General features: G+C 38.6%; 2 protein-coding genes and 1 pseudogene across 2 annotated transcripts; all 3 read right to left on the bottom strand.

Moving 5' to 3' along the window:
* Positions 1-1,011: 1,011 nt before the first annotated feature.
* Positions 1,012-7,568, bottom strand: LOC103329295 (Helicase protein with RING/U-box domain-containing protein). The gene is made up of 16 exons (XM_008231743.3): positions 7,309-7,568; positions 6,974-7,078; positions 5,605-6,656; positions 5,159-5,281; positions 4,994-5,067; positions 4,661-4,724; positions 4,408-4,554; positions 4,240-4,325; positions 3,784-3,853; positions 3,521-3,646; positions 2,752-2,991; positions 2,073-2,177; positions 1,810-1,962; positions 1,595-1,683; positions 1,429-1,509; positions 1,012-1,332 (listed from the first exon to the last, which is right to left on the bottom strand). The coding sequence occupies exons 3-16, from the start codon at positions 6,310-6,312 to the stop codon at positions 1,260-1,262; spliced, it is 2,139 nt and encodes a 712-aa protein (XP_008229965.2). The 5' UTR covers positions 6,313-6,656; positions 6,974-7,078; positions 7,309-7,568; the 3' UTR covers positions 1,012-1,259.
* Positions 7,569-8,783: 1,215 nt separating this feature from the next.
* Positions 8,784-10,051, bottom strand: LOC103329356 (uncharacterized; annotated as a pseudogene).
* Positions 10,052-11,168: 1,117 nt separating this feature from the next.
* Positions 11,169-14,783, bottom strand: LOC103329294 (L-ascorbate oxidase homolog). Its single transcript, XM_008231742.2, has 8 exons — positions 14,310-14,783; positions 14,046-14,155; positions 13,377-13,647; positions 13,010-13,112; positions 12,571-12,916; positions 11,926-12,291; positions 11,743-11,821; positions 11,169-11,647 (listed from the first exon to the last, which is right to left on the bottom strand). The coding sequence occupies exons 1-8, from the start codon at positions 14,448-14,450 to the stop codon at positions 11,435-11,437; spliced, it is 1,629 nt and encodes a 542-aa protein (XP_008229964.2). The 5' UTR covers positions 14,451-14,783; the 3' UTR covers positions 11,169-11,434.
* Positions 14,784-16,120: the final 1,337 nt, after the last annotated feature.

Below are 16,120 nucleotides of genomic sequence, written 5' to 3'. Positions count from 1 at the left end.
CAAGGGTGTATGTCCGTATTTTACTGATGTATAATTAGACCTGTAAATGGATTCGGATCAGATATGCCTCAACTTAAATTCGAATCTATGTATAATTAGATTATCGAATTCATGTCGTATTTGGATTATCGGATTGCATCTATCAATTCATATATGTTAGGAAGCGGATTTGGATTGGATTTATTTTGAGATGTACAAAATATCAAAATTTCATTAGTAGTCTAAATTCTTTTAGGGAGCTGATTTTCTCACTTCTTTTTTCTCCACTTACACTCCCTTTTACTTTCTAATTAATATTGTTCTTTTTTGTTCTTTCTCTTTCTAATTATACCTTTACTCTACATTAAGGTTTTCATAACTAAAATTAAGAAAAGTTAACAGAAAATAAAACTAAAACAAAATTAAATTTTAGAAATGGATAGAAATGTAAGTATTTGTAAGCCAAATTCTTTGTGTTTTTTACCACGTATGTGAGTACTATTTATCTTTGTTGTAGTTAATAGTTAATAAATTTTTTGGGCTAACATGTTTACACTTCGAAAACCAAATAATGCTATATTTTCTTATTAAAGGGAATTGTAAGGTAAGGGTAGAATATGAAAGAGAGAACAAGAAATAACAAAAATTGATTAAAAAGTACTAAAAAACAAAAGGGAGTTTAAGTGGAGAAAATAGGAGTGGGAAAATCACCTCCCTTCTTTTATGGTATTTATCTCTTTTTTATATCAAATTTTGATTTATCTCTTTTTTATATCAAATTTTGATATTTTATCATAAAAATTAGCATTAAGTAAAATCAGTGCATATAAAATTAAAATTACTCATTCACACAAAATATGCAAGCTGATTCTTTTTCTTTTTTTTTGTCAATTTACACTCTTCGTTGAAAATTGTATGTTCCTACTCTTTTTGTCTTACTTACATTTCCTTAGGAGTGGAAAAATCAACACCCTAAAATATTAATATAAATAAAGCATAGAAAAACTAAATTATACTTCATATGAAGTTGCATTAAATCAACTATAATCCATATCCGGATCCATTTATAATTGAAATACCGAATTCATATTGTAATTGAATTATCGGATTGAGAAATCCAATTCATTTCCTATTAATTACACCAGATTCGGATCGGATCGGATTTGGATCAAAACCGATCCATTGACAGGTCTATGTATAATAGCTAAAACTCCGAAATCAGTTCTTCCAAAACTGTTACATTTCTATTCCAATTAATTACAAGTTAATTGTACATCGGCTTAAGTGACAAAGAGGAATTTCAAGTCAGCCTCCGTCAGCTTTCCGAGGGCATCTGAAGAACCACCGATAGTACTACAGAAGGCACAGAAGACAGATCACACTATTTGTAAAACCAGTAAACTTAGACAATCCAAAAGAAGAAGAAACAAAGGCACAAATCAGGCTTACCCCTCGAACACTAGTTCCTTTTTCTCCTGTAGCTTTAGAATCCTCTCCTCAATTGTGTTCTCGATTACAAATCTCACAATTCTGTCACGTAGATGAAAATATTAAACCTCTTAAAAGAAAGGGAGAAACCCAGGTTTTATGAACACTGCATCCGTAAAATGTGCACCTGATGGGTTTGTACTGGCCTATTCGGTGGATTCTATCTTGCGCTTGCTGCTCAACAGCCGGGTTCCACCACGGGTCCATCAAAAATACCTAGTTTAAAACATAACTTTCAGTGATGTCTTTGAATCACTTGATCCTCTTATGTGTCTAGCTTAATTCCCAATAAATCACACATGACAGCCGAATGTAAAAACCGTGAAAGAAGACATTACTCACATGTGATGCAACTGTAAGATTAAGAGCAACACCTCCGGCCTTCAAGCTCATTAAGAAAATCCTGCAATCTGGATCCTCGGTAAATGTCTTTATAGCATTATCCCTTGCGGACATTGTCATGCTTCCAACTAACTGGACACACTTGATACCAGACTGCAACGGTTTCTTGAAATTAGTACCAATACTTTCTTACAGCACAAACAGAAAACTGATGCAAGATTGAAGAATAAGAAAATACTGGAAATATATGATAATAGTTTTACCTTTTGCAAGGAGTAGTTAATGAGATCCAAGAATGCCGTGAACTGGCTGAAAACAATACCTTTTGCAGAGCCATCCTTTTCAACCATGCATCTGATTTCTTCCCTCTAGAGCAATATAATGCAGTCAGCAGTGAAGAAAGCATATAAGCAAGTTGAGAAAGATAATGTGCACACTAGGATATGTGTGTGTGCTTGTGTAAAGTAAATAAATAGGATGCCTCTGGGAATTATCTATACTCTATTGTTCTTTTAGCCAGTAACCCAAACAATACTACAAACGCTGAAAGCAATGGCACAAAAATGGTAAACCAATGATTCCATATTTTTTGGCTAAGTGAAAAATGTGCGAACTAGCATAGGAAAGAACAGTGAATTGCCAACACATGACTTGACAAGCGACTTAGTGGACACAACAATAGTCACCACCGGCCAGACCCAAAATTCATAGTATACCACCAAAATAATCATCAGTAGACAGGAGGATCCTCACGGACCAACCTGAGACATGAGTCATGTAAAACCCTCGCAGGCCTCAGGAACAACCTCTCAATAAGGGCCCTAACAGCATTGATGCACCCCATGGTCACATATAATTCCTATTTCAGTGGCCTTATCACCAGCATAGCAATGATTGAAAAATAAGAAAATGGTGATATATGATGTGAATCAAATGACGTACCAAAGCCTCAATTTTTGTACTAGTCTGAAAGTTGTCAAGCTGAATTCTGTTCATAATGCTTGAGGATCTAAACCCCTTAATGGTAGTTTTGGTAGTCGGATTAGCAGCACCTAGGTTTGTAATTAAATCAACAGTAAGTACTTTTGAGCATGTAGGGCATGTAGGGCATGAGCCTTGTCCCAAAGAAGCAGAAAAATCAATCAAGCAAGCCTTGCAAAAGGCATGTTGACAAGCAGTAACCTGGAACATCAAAAGAAACTTTTAGAAGGAAATCAATAACAAAGCAGAAGAATTTAAAATACACGCAGGATACTCACTACTAAGCATTTAACTGGCCACTGAAAGCAAAAAGTAACAAATAATAAATAACTTTATTCAAGGAATTAAACTAAAGTATCATATCCCCTATTTCAGATCAAAAGTATGTTTTGCTGTTATCCCACTTAATCAAGCATTTAAACTCTTGAAATCTAGGACAATACAGACTTTGGATTATTTATTTCCCTAATACCTAGCAGTTGTAGGTAATACAAAAATCAATTTAACAATAAATGAAGAAAACTCTCCTCTTAGGAGCACTGCAAAAGTAAAAAATCCAGAACATAGACACTAAGAGCAAAAACACATTCTGACAAATCTACAAGAATGGTGACCAGATTGACATATCCTATAATCACGAAAATGTCCAAAGCACAACAAAAAGAAAGAAAGAAAAAGCAATTTAGCAAGACAAAGCCATTCATTAGTCTTGAAGAAAAGATCAACTAACCACTGCATCTTCTGCTGGTTCATGACAAATGCCACATACTTGCTCATTGATATCATTATTAACCCTGCCTTCGTTTCTCAGTGCAGCAGTTGCAGAATACACCACAAGGTAAGGATGATCAACAGACTGTAGAGAGTAAAACAAGAATGAGACATGTACAGCACTAATGGGCCAAAAAGAACTGTAAAAAAAAAATGTAACAGAAGGAGACAGAGTTAAGTTTGTAACTGAGAAAGCATACTTTACATTCAATAATTACACACCTGCCGCAAGCGTGTGAGAAGATCAAATATGTGAGCATAATTGTTCATCACAGTTCCATCATTGACATATCTGTAAGGAAGAAACATATCATACACCAATGCAATCAGTAGCAAATCCAACAACTATAAATGGATATTAGCACGCCAACATAGGCAAAGCATTGTCCTGAGACGTCGTACAGGCCATAGTAGTAGAACACAGTTCAATTCAACAAACAAGTTGTCACCATAATTAGAATTTCCAAGGACATGAAAATTGAACATATTTAAACATGAGGAATTCCAAAAACAATAAGAGAGGAGCTAAAAATATTTACAACATGGAGGATAAAAAATTAGTCACCACTTTAAAATTGCAAGTTGCAATTCGCATGCAAGTTCAAAATGATTACTAAAGCAGAAATCTCATTTTATCAAATGGGGAAGGAAAGCAGAGGAAGAAAAAGGGTGACATACGTGTTAAATAGTGCCTGACTATCATTATATAGTGACTCGTAATAATCTTGTTCTTTGATATCCAAGGTGTCCCTCCTCAATGAAACCTATAGGCAGCAGAATGGAAAAGGAACATAAGAAATCTAGACTTCAGAAATGCAGACATTGCCATGTTGAAACAAGACTTACAATTCTAGGAGGAAGAGCAAGATCAGCAGCCCTGCCCCTTTTAGTTCGTCGCAGGACTATGTTCTTTAAAATTTTCTGTTTTAGCAATAGCATCGCCCTTTTTCCTCGGAATTGATTTCCATATAACTGTATTGGCGTCGCCACATACTTGAAAGGTTCAAGGGTTACAACACAAGTAAGCACAATTATTTCTGTAAATAAATCAACATATAAGGAAATAACAAGAGAAAAGAATAACAAATTGCAAACTCACTTTATTCCACCAACAAAAATGTCTGACTGAATTATGAGGGCAATTTGAACATTGTGTTGAGGAACTGCATCAGGGTCACAAGTATGTAATATGTATTACAGTAGAAATATTTAAGCACTTAAGACAGAAAATAACTCAAATAAAAACTTAATGGTTATGAGGAATGGGAAAAAGGATAAAATAAGTGACAAGAGCTAGAAGTTAATTGTTTATTTACAAGGATCCAGCACTAATTATTGACAGAAGTCCCTTGTCATATATGCCTAACAAGGAAAAATGTATCCAACAATGTAGGAACACAAGTTATAACTACATGTATTCTTTAGATCATACCTATGATCAAGAGTTATGCAATCACAGTCTTTGCACAAGTAATACGAGTAGGGGACTAATTGCAAGAACCGCACCTGTGCAAATGCAATTGCAAATATATAAGCTAGATGGCCAGAAAAAAGCCTGACTATATAGTCAATATATCTAAAATAAAGTACACCTTACCAAAGAATACAGTTCTCCAACACGGTTCTGAAGGGGTGTGCCACTTAGAGCCCATTTGTATGAAGACTCTAAGGCAAGAACAGCTCTTGCAGTATTACAACGCCTAGATTTTATATAATGCGCCTACGTTTGAACAACAAGTTAGAGACATTTGTTTCAAAAGAACACTGTAAATAAGTAAAGAACAGTATCAGTGCTGGAAAAAAAAAAGAAAAAAAAAAAGGGCTTCCTGACAATAAATTGAACAAAAAAGGATCTAAGAAAAACACAGAACATAAATCAAGCTAGATCAGAAAAAAAAAAAGGATATTAATATAAATTTTAGTGAAAGCAACTTTCACCTATAATTAGCTGAAAGATACTGATTGTTATTTCTTTATTTCAAGATAATCATAGCAACAATTTTTTCACCAATACCCTATTACAACTAAATTAAGTCAACGCACCTCATCCAAAATAATGCGGTTCCACTTCACAGCATGCAAAACCGACTTTGCTCTGCTGAAGCCTTGTCCAACATCTTCTGAATCCATATCATTATCCTTGTGCAGCTTTGATCTCTTCCTGGAACCTCCATGCTTCTTGTCTTTAACAGGCTCAAATGTCTTCTGTGGTATTGATTGTAGATGCTTTTTCCTTTGTTGCTTAGACTGCTTCTCAGTTCTAAATGCATGAGGCCCACAAAAATATTTCAAGTGAACGGACAGTCTCTTCTCATGAAACAACTTTCCGCAATAATGGCATTTCTGTTTGGGAGGCATCACGTTCTTCCTGTAATCGGCCTCAACAATGGAGTATGTAGTAATGACAAAATCATATTCCGAGAACTGTTTAGAACTCTTCTCTCTATTGGCCCCATGATAAACCAGAACCTTTGTGCTTCCTTTTGAAGTAAACCTCTCTATCTCATTTACCCATTGGCTCACGGCAACCACAGGACAGACTACGAGGGTGCCTTTGATTCCAGGAAAGCTTGTGGAGGAACCTGGTTCATTAAATGTCCAATTAATTTCACGTCTAGCAAGGACAAGAGCAATCGCTTGTATAGTCTTGCCCATTCCCATCTCATCTGCGAGGATTCCTCCTCTAGTTTCAGACTCTTCTTGTTTGAGGGCCCAGGCCAACCATTCCTTTTGGTACCTTAGTAAAGGCATAATTAGATCAGATGGTGCCTCAGAAACTTCACTTATCACATTATTCTGATTTTCCAGATCAAAATCCTCAGTTACATTGTCATCAATCCATTTATCATGCTCCTCTTCCCAGATATTCCACTTCAAGCGCTGCTTTGCCTCCCTATCTTTAGAACTCTTTTTCTTTTTTTTCTTGTGCAACCCAAAATAGTCAATTTCGACTGGTTGCTGAGTCAATTTGTGTGCTTTCTCTTCGTAAATTGGTTCTCCTCTGACCTTCTTTCGCCCCACCTTCCCATTTTTGGGTATAGGGGTTATAACACTTGGTTTATCATTTAAGTCAACATTATATCGATGCTCTTCACCTACGTGCATCAATATATCAATGTATGTCAGTAAAACATGTAAGCCAGCAAGAAGACAGACTCCAGCCTTCCATTAAACGGACATTGCTCATTTCAAAGGAAAATATCAAAATAAAGAAGTGTGGGAGGGGGCAAAACCAGAATAAAAGTACTATTCTGCTAAAGGAAATAACATTTGGGAAAATTATTCACCCAAAGAAGTAGTCATAGAAAACAGAACAAAAATCTAAATCCCTCAGACCCCCAAAATCAAATTCAAGTAAATCCTTTTCGAAACTTCTGATGCATTTCTAGTAGTTACGAAAGATTAATTTTACCTTCTTCGCTATCAGAAGCAGAAGACGCAGACGGTAAATAAGTATCTTCATCAGAGCTTTCGGTGCCCTGGATTATATCTTCCTCTTCCTGATGTTTCTCATTTCCTGCTTTCAGAATAAACGCCAAACCAATATGGACAGTTGTATTTAAGTTATAGCATCATGCTCGTGAATAGATAGACAACAATCTGTAACAAAATTCATATCCCTCTCAATCCCCAGGAAGAAAATTCAAATAATTTTCCCACTGTACCTATACACTTTCTCAGTAACCAAACATGACAAATCCTAAACGAAACAACACAGGGAAAAGGTAATCGAGTGTGAAGCTTTACCATCGGTAGAAGGCCGGCGACTCTCTTGCGAGAACGAAGCTCCATTGGTGGTGCAGAGCGAGTTAGGGTTTTGCGATCACGAGTTTCGAGGTTTAATTGAGTGAGGATATACGAGTCGAAGACAAAGCCTCTCTTTCTCTCTCTCTCTCTCTCTCTCTCTCTAGAAGGGAGCGGCGGGAAAGTGCCTCTTATTATATAGGAGAGTGATGAAGCAGCGGGAATCCACGTTGGCGTCGCCTCTGGACTGCGAAACGTGTGCTACGTCTTTGGCAGCACCGTACGCGTCTTTATTTCTGACGGTCGATTTGTGGGACCCATGTGATTTTATCTTCGAATCGACGGCAGGAACTCCATCAGGTACTCGACAGGCAAAGCGTTTTTATTGAAACACGAGAAAACGCCTTCGTTTCTTGGAATTATTTGTTGCTTAAGAGAGAAGAGAAAAGAGAAAATTAAAAAAAGAAAACTCCGAGAAATTATTCTATGCCTAATCTTCCTTTGAGGGGGTAAATGTGTCTTTGGCTTCTGTTTATTTATTTATTATTATTAATTTTAAAAAATTGTGCAGCAAGAAAAATATATCTTGAAATTGGATTATGTAGCATCTTCATTTGGGAATATATTCATTGCTCTTGTTTATTAAATGTCTTCAAACTATCTTCCTCAACACTCTTCATGCTCATTAAGGGTTTATTTGACTTTTATTGTCTTGTTTGGTTAATTCCTTCAATTCATCCCTTGATTGTATTTTTGACTTCCAAAGTTACCTTTCTTATGACTCAATAAATAAAAAAGGTTACCTTCCTTAATTGTGTTGTCTTGTTTTCCCAATTTGAATGTAGCATTAAATTGTCCCGCATTTCTTATAACTAACATTTTATTCGCAAAAAGGTTTGTTGTTCAAGTAATTTAGAGCAGTTACATATGCACTTAAGGTCTAGTGTTCAAATTCTCTCTCTCCAAGCATCACTTGTATAAACAATATTAAAAGAAACATTGACTTCTTCAAGTTGTTACACTTGTACTACAAGTTGGTGGCCTTATTGATGAATACAATAAATAAAAAAATTGTATACAAAAAGGATGGTTTGGCCATGGATGAAAGGCACAGTCATGATTGCATGTGGTACAGTATGGAGGTTAGTATGAACATATGACTAGTACAAAACCAGCATGTGGTAGCCACATTATTTCTGTTCGAAAAAGAGGGGTAGATGGGCTTTAAATTCCCATCCAAAAAAAAATCAGAGTGATAGGTGTGGAGAAAGAAATAAGCTTGAGATTTGTAACTAGTCCCCTGGATTTCGCATGTCATGGGGCCACTATGACCTGTTCACCAGTTGAGTTGAGTTAAGGGGATGAAAGTGATAATTTGGATGTTGAAAACATGTATTTTGTGTTTAACATGTGAAATGAATTTCAATACTCAAAACAAAACCATCTTAAGGAACCTCAATGCGCCCTTAATTCCATAGTTTTCTGGGAAAATTAGCTTAATTGCGTAGCTTATAAAAATTGGACTTACAATCTTCAGAAATTACAATCTGAGAACTCATATAATATTTAGTTCAGCCATGCACCAGGCAGAAGCTACTTATAAGTTAAATGGTTTTAATTTCCACCACCTCCACCAGACCCACTTCCAGACCCTTGGCCGCTACCCGCGCCAGCTCCCACTCCAACGCCAATCCCAATTCCAATTCCGAATCCTCCACCGTGACCGCCACCACCTCCTCCTCCTGCACCTCCTCCACCTCCAATCCCTCCGCCAGCTCCACCTCCTACACCACCACCTGCACCAAATCCGCCTCCATGGCCTGAACCTCCACCAACTCCGCCACCAGCACCTCCTCCTGCACCTCCTCCACCACCAACACCTCCGCCAGCTCCACCTCCTACACCACCACCAGCACCAAACCCACCTCCGTGCCCTGAGCCTCCACCAAGACCACCTCCTCCTCCTGAACCACCACCACCGCCACCTCCAAGACCACCACCTCCTCCAACGCCACCACCTACACCACCTCCAGCTCCAAAACCTCCACCATGCCCTGAACCACCACCAACTCCACCACCACCTCCTCCACCAGCTCCACCGCCACCACCACCACCCAAACCCCTCCAGCTCCACCACCTACACCTCCTCCAGCTCCAAAACCTCCACCATGACCTGACCCACCTCCAACACCACCTCCTCCGCCACCACCAGAACCTCCTCCACCACCAAGACCACCCCCACCTCCAGCACCACCTCCTACACCTCCTCCAGCTCCAAAGCCTCCACCATGACCCGAACCACCTCCAAGTCCACCTCCTCCGCCACCACCAAAGCCACCGCCTCCACCAACACCCCCTCCTGCTCCACCACCTAGACCACCCCCAGCCCCTCTTCCTCCGCCATGACCTCCGCCACCACCGAAACCTCTTCCTCCGCCAATGCCGCCACCCCTACCGCCATTACCACGAGGCCCTCGACCAAACCGACCACCGCATGATCGCCGGCCCCATGGACAATCATCATCATCACCCCGAAATCTAGTTTTGTCAACTTTGTCATCACCTAGAGTGCTGATTGCACTCAACTGGAGGACAATGTACAGGACAACAAGACTCAAAAAAAGCCATTTTGGAGCGATGCCCATGGCTTCGTTAAAAAAAAAGGCTTCACTAAATTCTCAGATTGCTGAGGTTGTGTTCTTCATTGTTGAAAAGGCGATCCTTTTATAGGCTTCACTCACTAACCAATAATACAGTACTACTGAACAGCTTTTAATGGGTGCATGTTCATGTCACGCGTTGGAACCGTTGGGAGATTTGGGGGACAATTAAATGGCAAATGGAGGAAGTCAACTCAGTCAAAACCTGACTTGGATTGGATATATAGATCAAGTTCAGCTTGCGTTGACCGTTTGACTTATGTACAGTTCTTTTAGCTTCTCATTATGACATGAATTTAATTAAAAGCATGAGAATCCAAGTCCCAATTGCATGAGTAAACTCGACTGGCTATAATTTATAAACCTTTGAGCTAATCTTAAAAGGTCCCTTTCTCCAAAAGGCTGTGTGGTCGATCTGATCACTTTTTTGTTGTTGTCAAAGTTAAAAAGAGGGAGAGAATTTTCTCACACATATAATGTCAAAGTATCATAAGATTTAAACATGAGAATATTAATATGCAAATCAAGATTATTTTCTACTAGGTTAGACCCTTATTCGGCTTTTCACATTTGATTTATATATTTCTTCCACCGTATGCATGCTTTAAAGTTTAAAGAGCAGAGCCCAAACATAGACCTAACCAGTTATGTGAGGCTTCTCCATGCCATGCACATTGAAGTTGGTCAACCCTACCGACGCTCGACCATAAATATTACTCTTAACCAAATTAAATTACCCACCTTCCACTTTGCAATTTGCAAGCACAAGTGGATCTGCCTGGCCGATATCTCATCATCTCTCTCTCTATCCCCGTATATCTCCGACACTCAGATGAATGTTCATGCAGAGCAAGTTAAGTTCTCGGGAACAAGTAGGGTCGGAAAGCGCATGGCACTGAAAGTGTATCCATTCTTCGGCTTAATAAAAAAAAAAAAAGTGTATCCATTCATTGTTGATTGATTTTGGGTCGGAGTGATTTCATCTATTATCAATTGATTTTGAGTTGAGTATTTGCTTGAAATCCATTAAAGTCGCATGTCCTTGTGTCATCTTCTCAGATTAGCTTCTATTTTCAATCTTCTGGCTTGAAACTATAGCAAGACATTTTGCTTCTGTCAATATTAAAAAGACATGACAGCAACCATGGAACTGTTGTTACCAGTAATATCACAACGTGCCGTGTTACACAATCGGGGGAAATATTCATAGGAACAGAGTTGGGCTTCTTTTTTTTTTTTTTTTGTTAAGAATAATGTGAACAAAGAATACAAAACCCATACAAATTATATCCAATGAGTTTGATTTGGATCACACAGAAGAGAAGCAAACACACACTCGTGAAAATGGCTTGAGTTAAGCCCTGACTACATCTTTAATTTGCAGATATATCCTCTCCTTTCCTAGTTCACATATAATGACCCTGACAGCCTTTGGTCACAGTTTTACCTTTCAAAGATTCTGGTTTTGCTTATAGAGGCCGCGTTTGACGACCTAATGCTCGACCGCAAAGAAGAGCATTCCTTGGGATTGGATATTCATCCCTCCATGAATTTGCAGGTGAGTAGACGCGAAGATAGAATTGCTGGCCTAAGTACTGGCGAGCCCAGTTCTCGGACCTCACATTCCACATCCCCACATTGTCCAATGGCATGTAAATTGCAGTCCATGAGTTGGGATACACCTGTGATAAGAAATGGCATCCATGTTAAAAAACAATCACGAGAACATAATTGTAAGTCACATATAGTTTTTAAGGAGCTGCATTTATCGATGTACCTGAACGGTGCAACGAGAAATCGTGTCCCTCAAATTGTATCTTAATCTGCTTGCAGGTTCCCACTGTCCACCATCCATCCTGCCCATATCAGAATTACCATGGTTAAGATATATGTTCTTATTGAATTTCTCAAATTGCATAACAGTTGAAAAATGTCTGAATTTCTGAGGCAGAGAACTTACCCCACAACAAAGAAACTATGGCCATCAATGTGCCATGACTGCACAGTGTCCTCAGGATTCTCGAACACTAGTTCAGCGAAGCCTCGGAAATCAGCATTCATGACAGAAGTCTGAAGATAAGCACCGCCTCCAGTGGGGTTGTCTTGGATGCTTCCAATGGAGAACACCCCTGAGATCTTGAAGTAGTCGGCAAGTTTAAGTGGTGTGTCGGGTTGGATGAAGGACACGCTATTCACAGCATATCTCTGCTTGCCATCAATAATTGGAGCAGAACTTGTTAGCCTGATTGTACGTGTGGTGTTGATCAATCCGTAATGATATGAGCCTTGGGGGTTAGGTCTTGGACCACTTGCTGTCAAATTCCGCCTGGTTTTAACATGTCATTCATTCAAAATAATATGAGAAGTGGTGTATAATAGGCCTAGTATATTGAAATAGTTCATCTTTTTGTGCATATCATGTTCAATGATATGATTTCTTAAAAGAAAATGTTAGTGCAAACAACATGATCATTTTGTATGCCATCTCAATAGACACTCACCAAACGATTATCTATATAGCAGAATCTATGTCAACAATGAAAACTGGCACTACCATGTATAACGCATCCGCTTACGAACAGAAAATAATGATAATAATAAGCACCTGAGAGATCGGGCTTGTTCAAGAGACCAGTCAATCTGAGTTGTTGGGCCACCAGGGGGAGGACCAGAAACGCTTCCTGCTGAGTTACTGTAGTGAAGAATGGAGGTTGTGCTGAGCACTTGTGAAGTGAAACGCGTAGAGACAACAATGTAGTAATCTTGTGCTGGTTGATCAGCTGTAACTAATACAGAGTAAGACTGCCCCAAATGAATGTCAAGGGAACTATAAGTGTTCTGAAGGCTGTGGGTGCCTTCCACCTCAACCAGCAACATCTTGTGCCCCTGGATTCTGAAATTGATAGAAGTCGTAAGCCCCACATTCGATATCCTCAACCTGTAAGTCTTGCCTGCCAAGCAAGTATGACACATGAAACAAGTTACATCAATTCCATGACCACGCAGAAATGGTGCTCACAACACTTGTTGAATTGATTAATTACCTTGATCAACTGTAAATGTGAATCCGTTTGATCCACGGCCATTGATAAGGAGCCCGTCAGAGAGGGGAAGATTGTTCCCACTATCTAAAATTGCTTTCAAATCCTGTAGGATTCAAAACAATCCCATCAAAATGAACTCATATCACATGCCATCTGCTATGAATTTGACAACGATTATAAATCTTGAGTAGTGCTAGAGTGATCAGATTTTTAGACCTCTCAGTGAACAACTGCACATACTAATTGTTAACTCATAAATCATCTCTAGTTTTCTGGCACATTAAAACAAATGTGTGTGTGTGTGTGTGTGTGTGTGTGTGTGTGTAGGTGTGTGATAATTGGCATAGTCTTTAAGCATGCTACTTACAGTGTGATTTTTACTGAACCAATCTCCGGCCAATATGGTGAAGTCTCCAGCAGGAGGAGGGAAAGGTACTGGGATAACCGAGCGGCTTGCAATTTTGATGCCACCAAACCCTCCTGCAGCCTTGTGGAAGCCAAGGGAAGGAAAGTAGAAGTAACTGCCAATCTGATCTTTGACTTGGAGAACATAAGTGAAGTTCTGTCCAGGTGGAATGGGGCAATTTGTGCCAAAGACCCCATCCTGCCATGAGTTCCTTCTCTGCTGCACACCATTCCTAAACAAGAATTGCAGGACTTGATGGTTAGTCTAACTGCTAGGGCAATAAACTTGGTGATGGCATTCTGCTAATAAAAGGGTTACTTTGGCCTCTGCTTATCAATCCATCCATTAGAAAGTCAACAGGAGAAAACCCATTTTTTTTTCATTTTAGTTTTTTACAGTACAATTTTGAACAGACCAATCATTTTTCAAGATTTTCACTTTTTGCCACTTGAACAAAGTGACTAAAACGTGTGCTTATTCAAATAGGTGCTTTTGTAATAACAACTGTTAAAAAAGATAATATCACTTCCCAGTAATGATTGAATCTCATTTCTAAGTATTAGTGTTGCAGTCCAAAATTACAAGTACAAAACTTATTATTATTTTTTTAAGAACAGAGGAATTACTAACCAAGAGAGGAGAAAAGGTTCGTCCAAGCTATTGAAAACGTTGATAATGAGGTTATCATTGGTGACTGATTCGATCTGCGGCCCTGGAAATTGCCCATTTATCAATATCCCCTGCATTTTTGTTTGAAAACTCATTTTTAGCAACCGGCCATTGCAATTTTTCATCAACAACAAAACTGCCCAGAACAGAGAAACTGAACAAACAAAAGAAGTGCTTGTTTATGTGTCTGAGAGAGAGAGAGAGAGAGAGAAATGATAAACGTACCCTTTGTTTCAGCCCAAGGGGATAGATATCACCATAGGTGACATTCCAGTTGTAGAACCTGTAAGGATCTTCCCCACTAGTGCAGGTCACAGTAAGCAGAGCAACCAATATGACACAACACACACTTGTGTACAATCCCATGTTCCTCTCTGGATCTTTGAGAGCAAACAATGGAGAAATGGGGCTGAAGTGCAAAATAAAAGCCTCCCAGAAGATAAAGATTCAGTCTTTATCTTTCCCTCTGGAAAGCTCCTCACTTCTTCTGCTTTTTCTATTTGTTCTGTTCTCCTTTTTCTTTGAATGCTTTTTAGAGGATTAAGTAGAAGTGCTTTTCTGCTGGATCTCCTTTGAAGATTTGCTTCTTTATTTGTAGTAGGCCAATAGTCTTGAGTGAGTGTCTATGAGCTGTCTGTAAGCAGAGAAATAAGTTCTGACTGTCACTGATCAGTCCACACCACGTACCTAGGGTCAAGTGAAGAAATCCAATCCAAGTCCCCAATTTTGTGGCATAAAAATAAAATATTTTATTTATTTAATGGTAAAAACGAATGAGCTGCAGAAAAAAGCCATTTGCTTGGTTTATTGCTTACTGTTTAAGCAGATGATTGGAGTAAAAAGAGATAAAATTTACTGTGTTTGTTTGTTTTCTCTCAGTTTAGGCTCATCTGCACTGCATGAGTAACATGTCCAGTTGCAGTCAAAAAGGAGATCTTGATTGAAGTAGTGATGGTTTCATGTTAGATTAATGCCTTTGTCTGTGATTGGCAGACAATAAAATTAGTGATTGGTTGCTCCTTTTGACTTGAGATAATGAATTCAGAGCTAAACAAGGAGATTAGGTTTTGATGTGCATTAAAAATGGATAGCAAATCCTACTGACTATGGAAGACTTTGCTTCCATACATTTATAACAAGCAGCTGGGTTCATCTTATTATTTTATTTACTTAAGTCCTTCCATATCTTAGTTTTTGGTTTTTTCTTTTAAAAAAACCCACCGACAAAGGTAATGATACGTCATTGAAGCAAAGGGTTAAGCTTAAACCTCAGAATATGAATACCAAGATTCATTAGTGCTGGATGAGAATCAATCGTAATTTTACAGAGGTTTCTCTTCCTGAATCTTGATGATCCTTCTCCCCCACAAAATCCAGATATCATAATTGATCTTATAGTACAAAAGAATTGGCAATTATTAGTTTCACGTTTTCTTCTGTCATTGGCATGATGGCATCTATTGGGATGGGATGGGACTACCAAGTGCCACTCTTTTGCGACCCAGCTCCACCTAAAGCAGTCAATGAAAGATTGTCCGGTGCCACCGTAACATAGTTACATGGTGTTATAGATCTGCGTATTATAACGTGGACGAACAATAAATTTATATTTTAAGATATATGATCAATAAATAACTCGTGACGTATTAAAATTTATATGTTATATCATGTGTAGGTTGATAACACCAATTTATGGTCACGCCCAAAAAAAAAAGGCAGTTCATAACTAGGGATGGTGGGCTTTCAATTATCCTCTCTCTAGTTTTGGGTTTTCGGGCCAAGCAGTTATGTAGAGGAAGAAATATATACAAGCCCAAGCTAATAAAGAGGGTTTGGTAGAATACATCCGAGCTCAACGTGGCGACGAAATTGCACATGAGTCTACGACTACGCAACTCTTAACGCTTTTGGGAAAACGACAACGACATCCTATTCTACTGAGGTAATCAAGAGTGTTTGATTATGAAAATATGTTATAAGCAATCATAATCACGTGATTATAATGATGAAGAGAAAAGTATTAGATTCCGTCTTGA

Source organism: Prunus mume, linkage group LG4 (genome assembly GCF_029339155.1).
Source record: "Prunus mume cultivar Tortuosa linkage group LG4, ASM2933915v1, whole genome shotgun sequence".
In the NCBI taxonomy this organism is placed as follows: domain Eukaryota; kingdom Viridiplantae; phylum Streptophyta; class Magnoliopsida; order Rosales; family Rosaceae; genus Prunus; species Prunus mume.
Note: the sequence above shows the minus strand (reverse complement) of the source record. Positions and strands in the feature narration are given on the sequence as shown.

What these genes read in the sequence shown, in the direction of transcription:
- LOC103329295 (XM_008231743.3), bottom strand. Translation starts at nt 6,312, where the DNA reads ATGCCTTTACTAAGGTACCAAAAGGAATGGTTGGCCTGGGCCCTCAAA. An exon ending in ACCGCATTATTTTGGATGAG is followed by an intron (nt 5,282 to 5,604) that starts GTGCGTTGACTT and finishes GTTCAAACGTAG; the next exon opens with GCGCATTATATAAAATCTAG. An exon ending in TTGGAGAACTGTATTCTTTG is followed by an intron (nt 5,068 to 5,158) that starts GTAAGGTGTACT and finishes GCATTTGCACAG; the next exon opens with GTGCGGTTCTTGCAATTAGT.
- LOC103329294 (XM_008231742.2), bottom strand. Translation starts at nt 14,450, where the DNA reads ATGGGATTGTACACAAGTGTGTGTTGTGTCATATTGGTTGCTCTGCTT. An exon ending in GAACCTTTTCTCCTCTCTTG is followed by an intron (nt 13,648 to 14,045) that starts GTTAGTAATTCC and finishes ATTCTTGTTTAG; the next exon opens with GAATGGTGTGCAGCAGAGAA. An exon ending in TTTCTCGTTGCACCGTTCAG is followed by an intron (nt 11,648 to 11,742) that starts GTACATCGATAA and finishes TTCTTATCACAG; the next exon opens with GTGTATCCCAACTCATGGAC.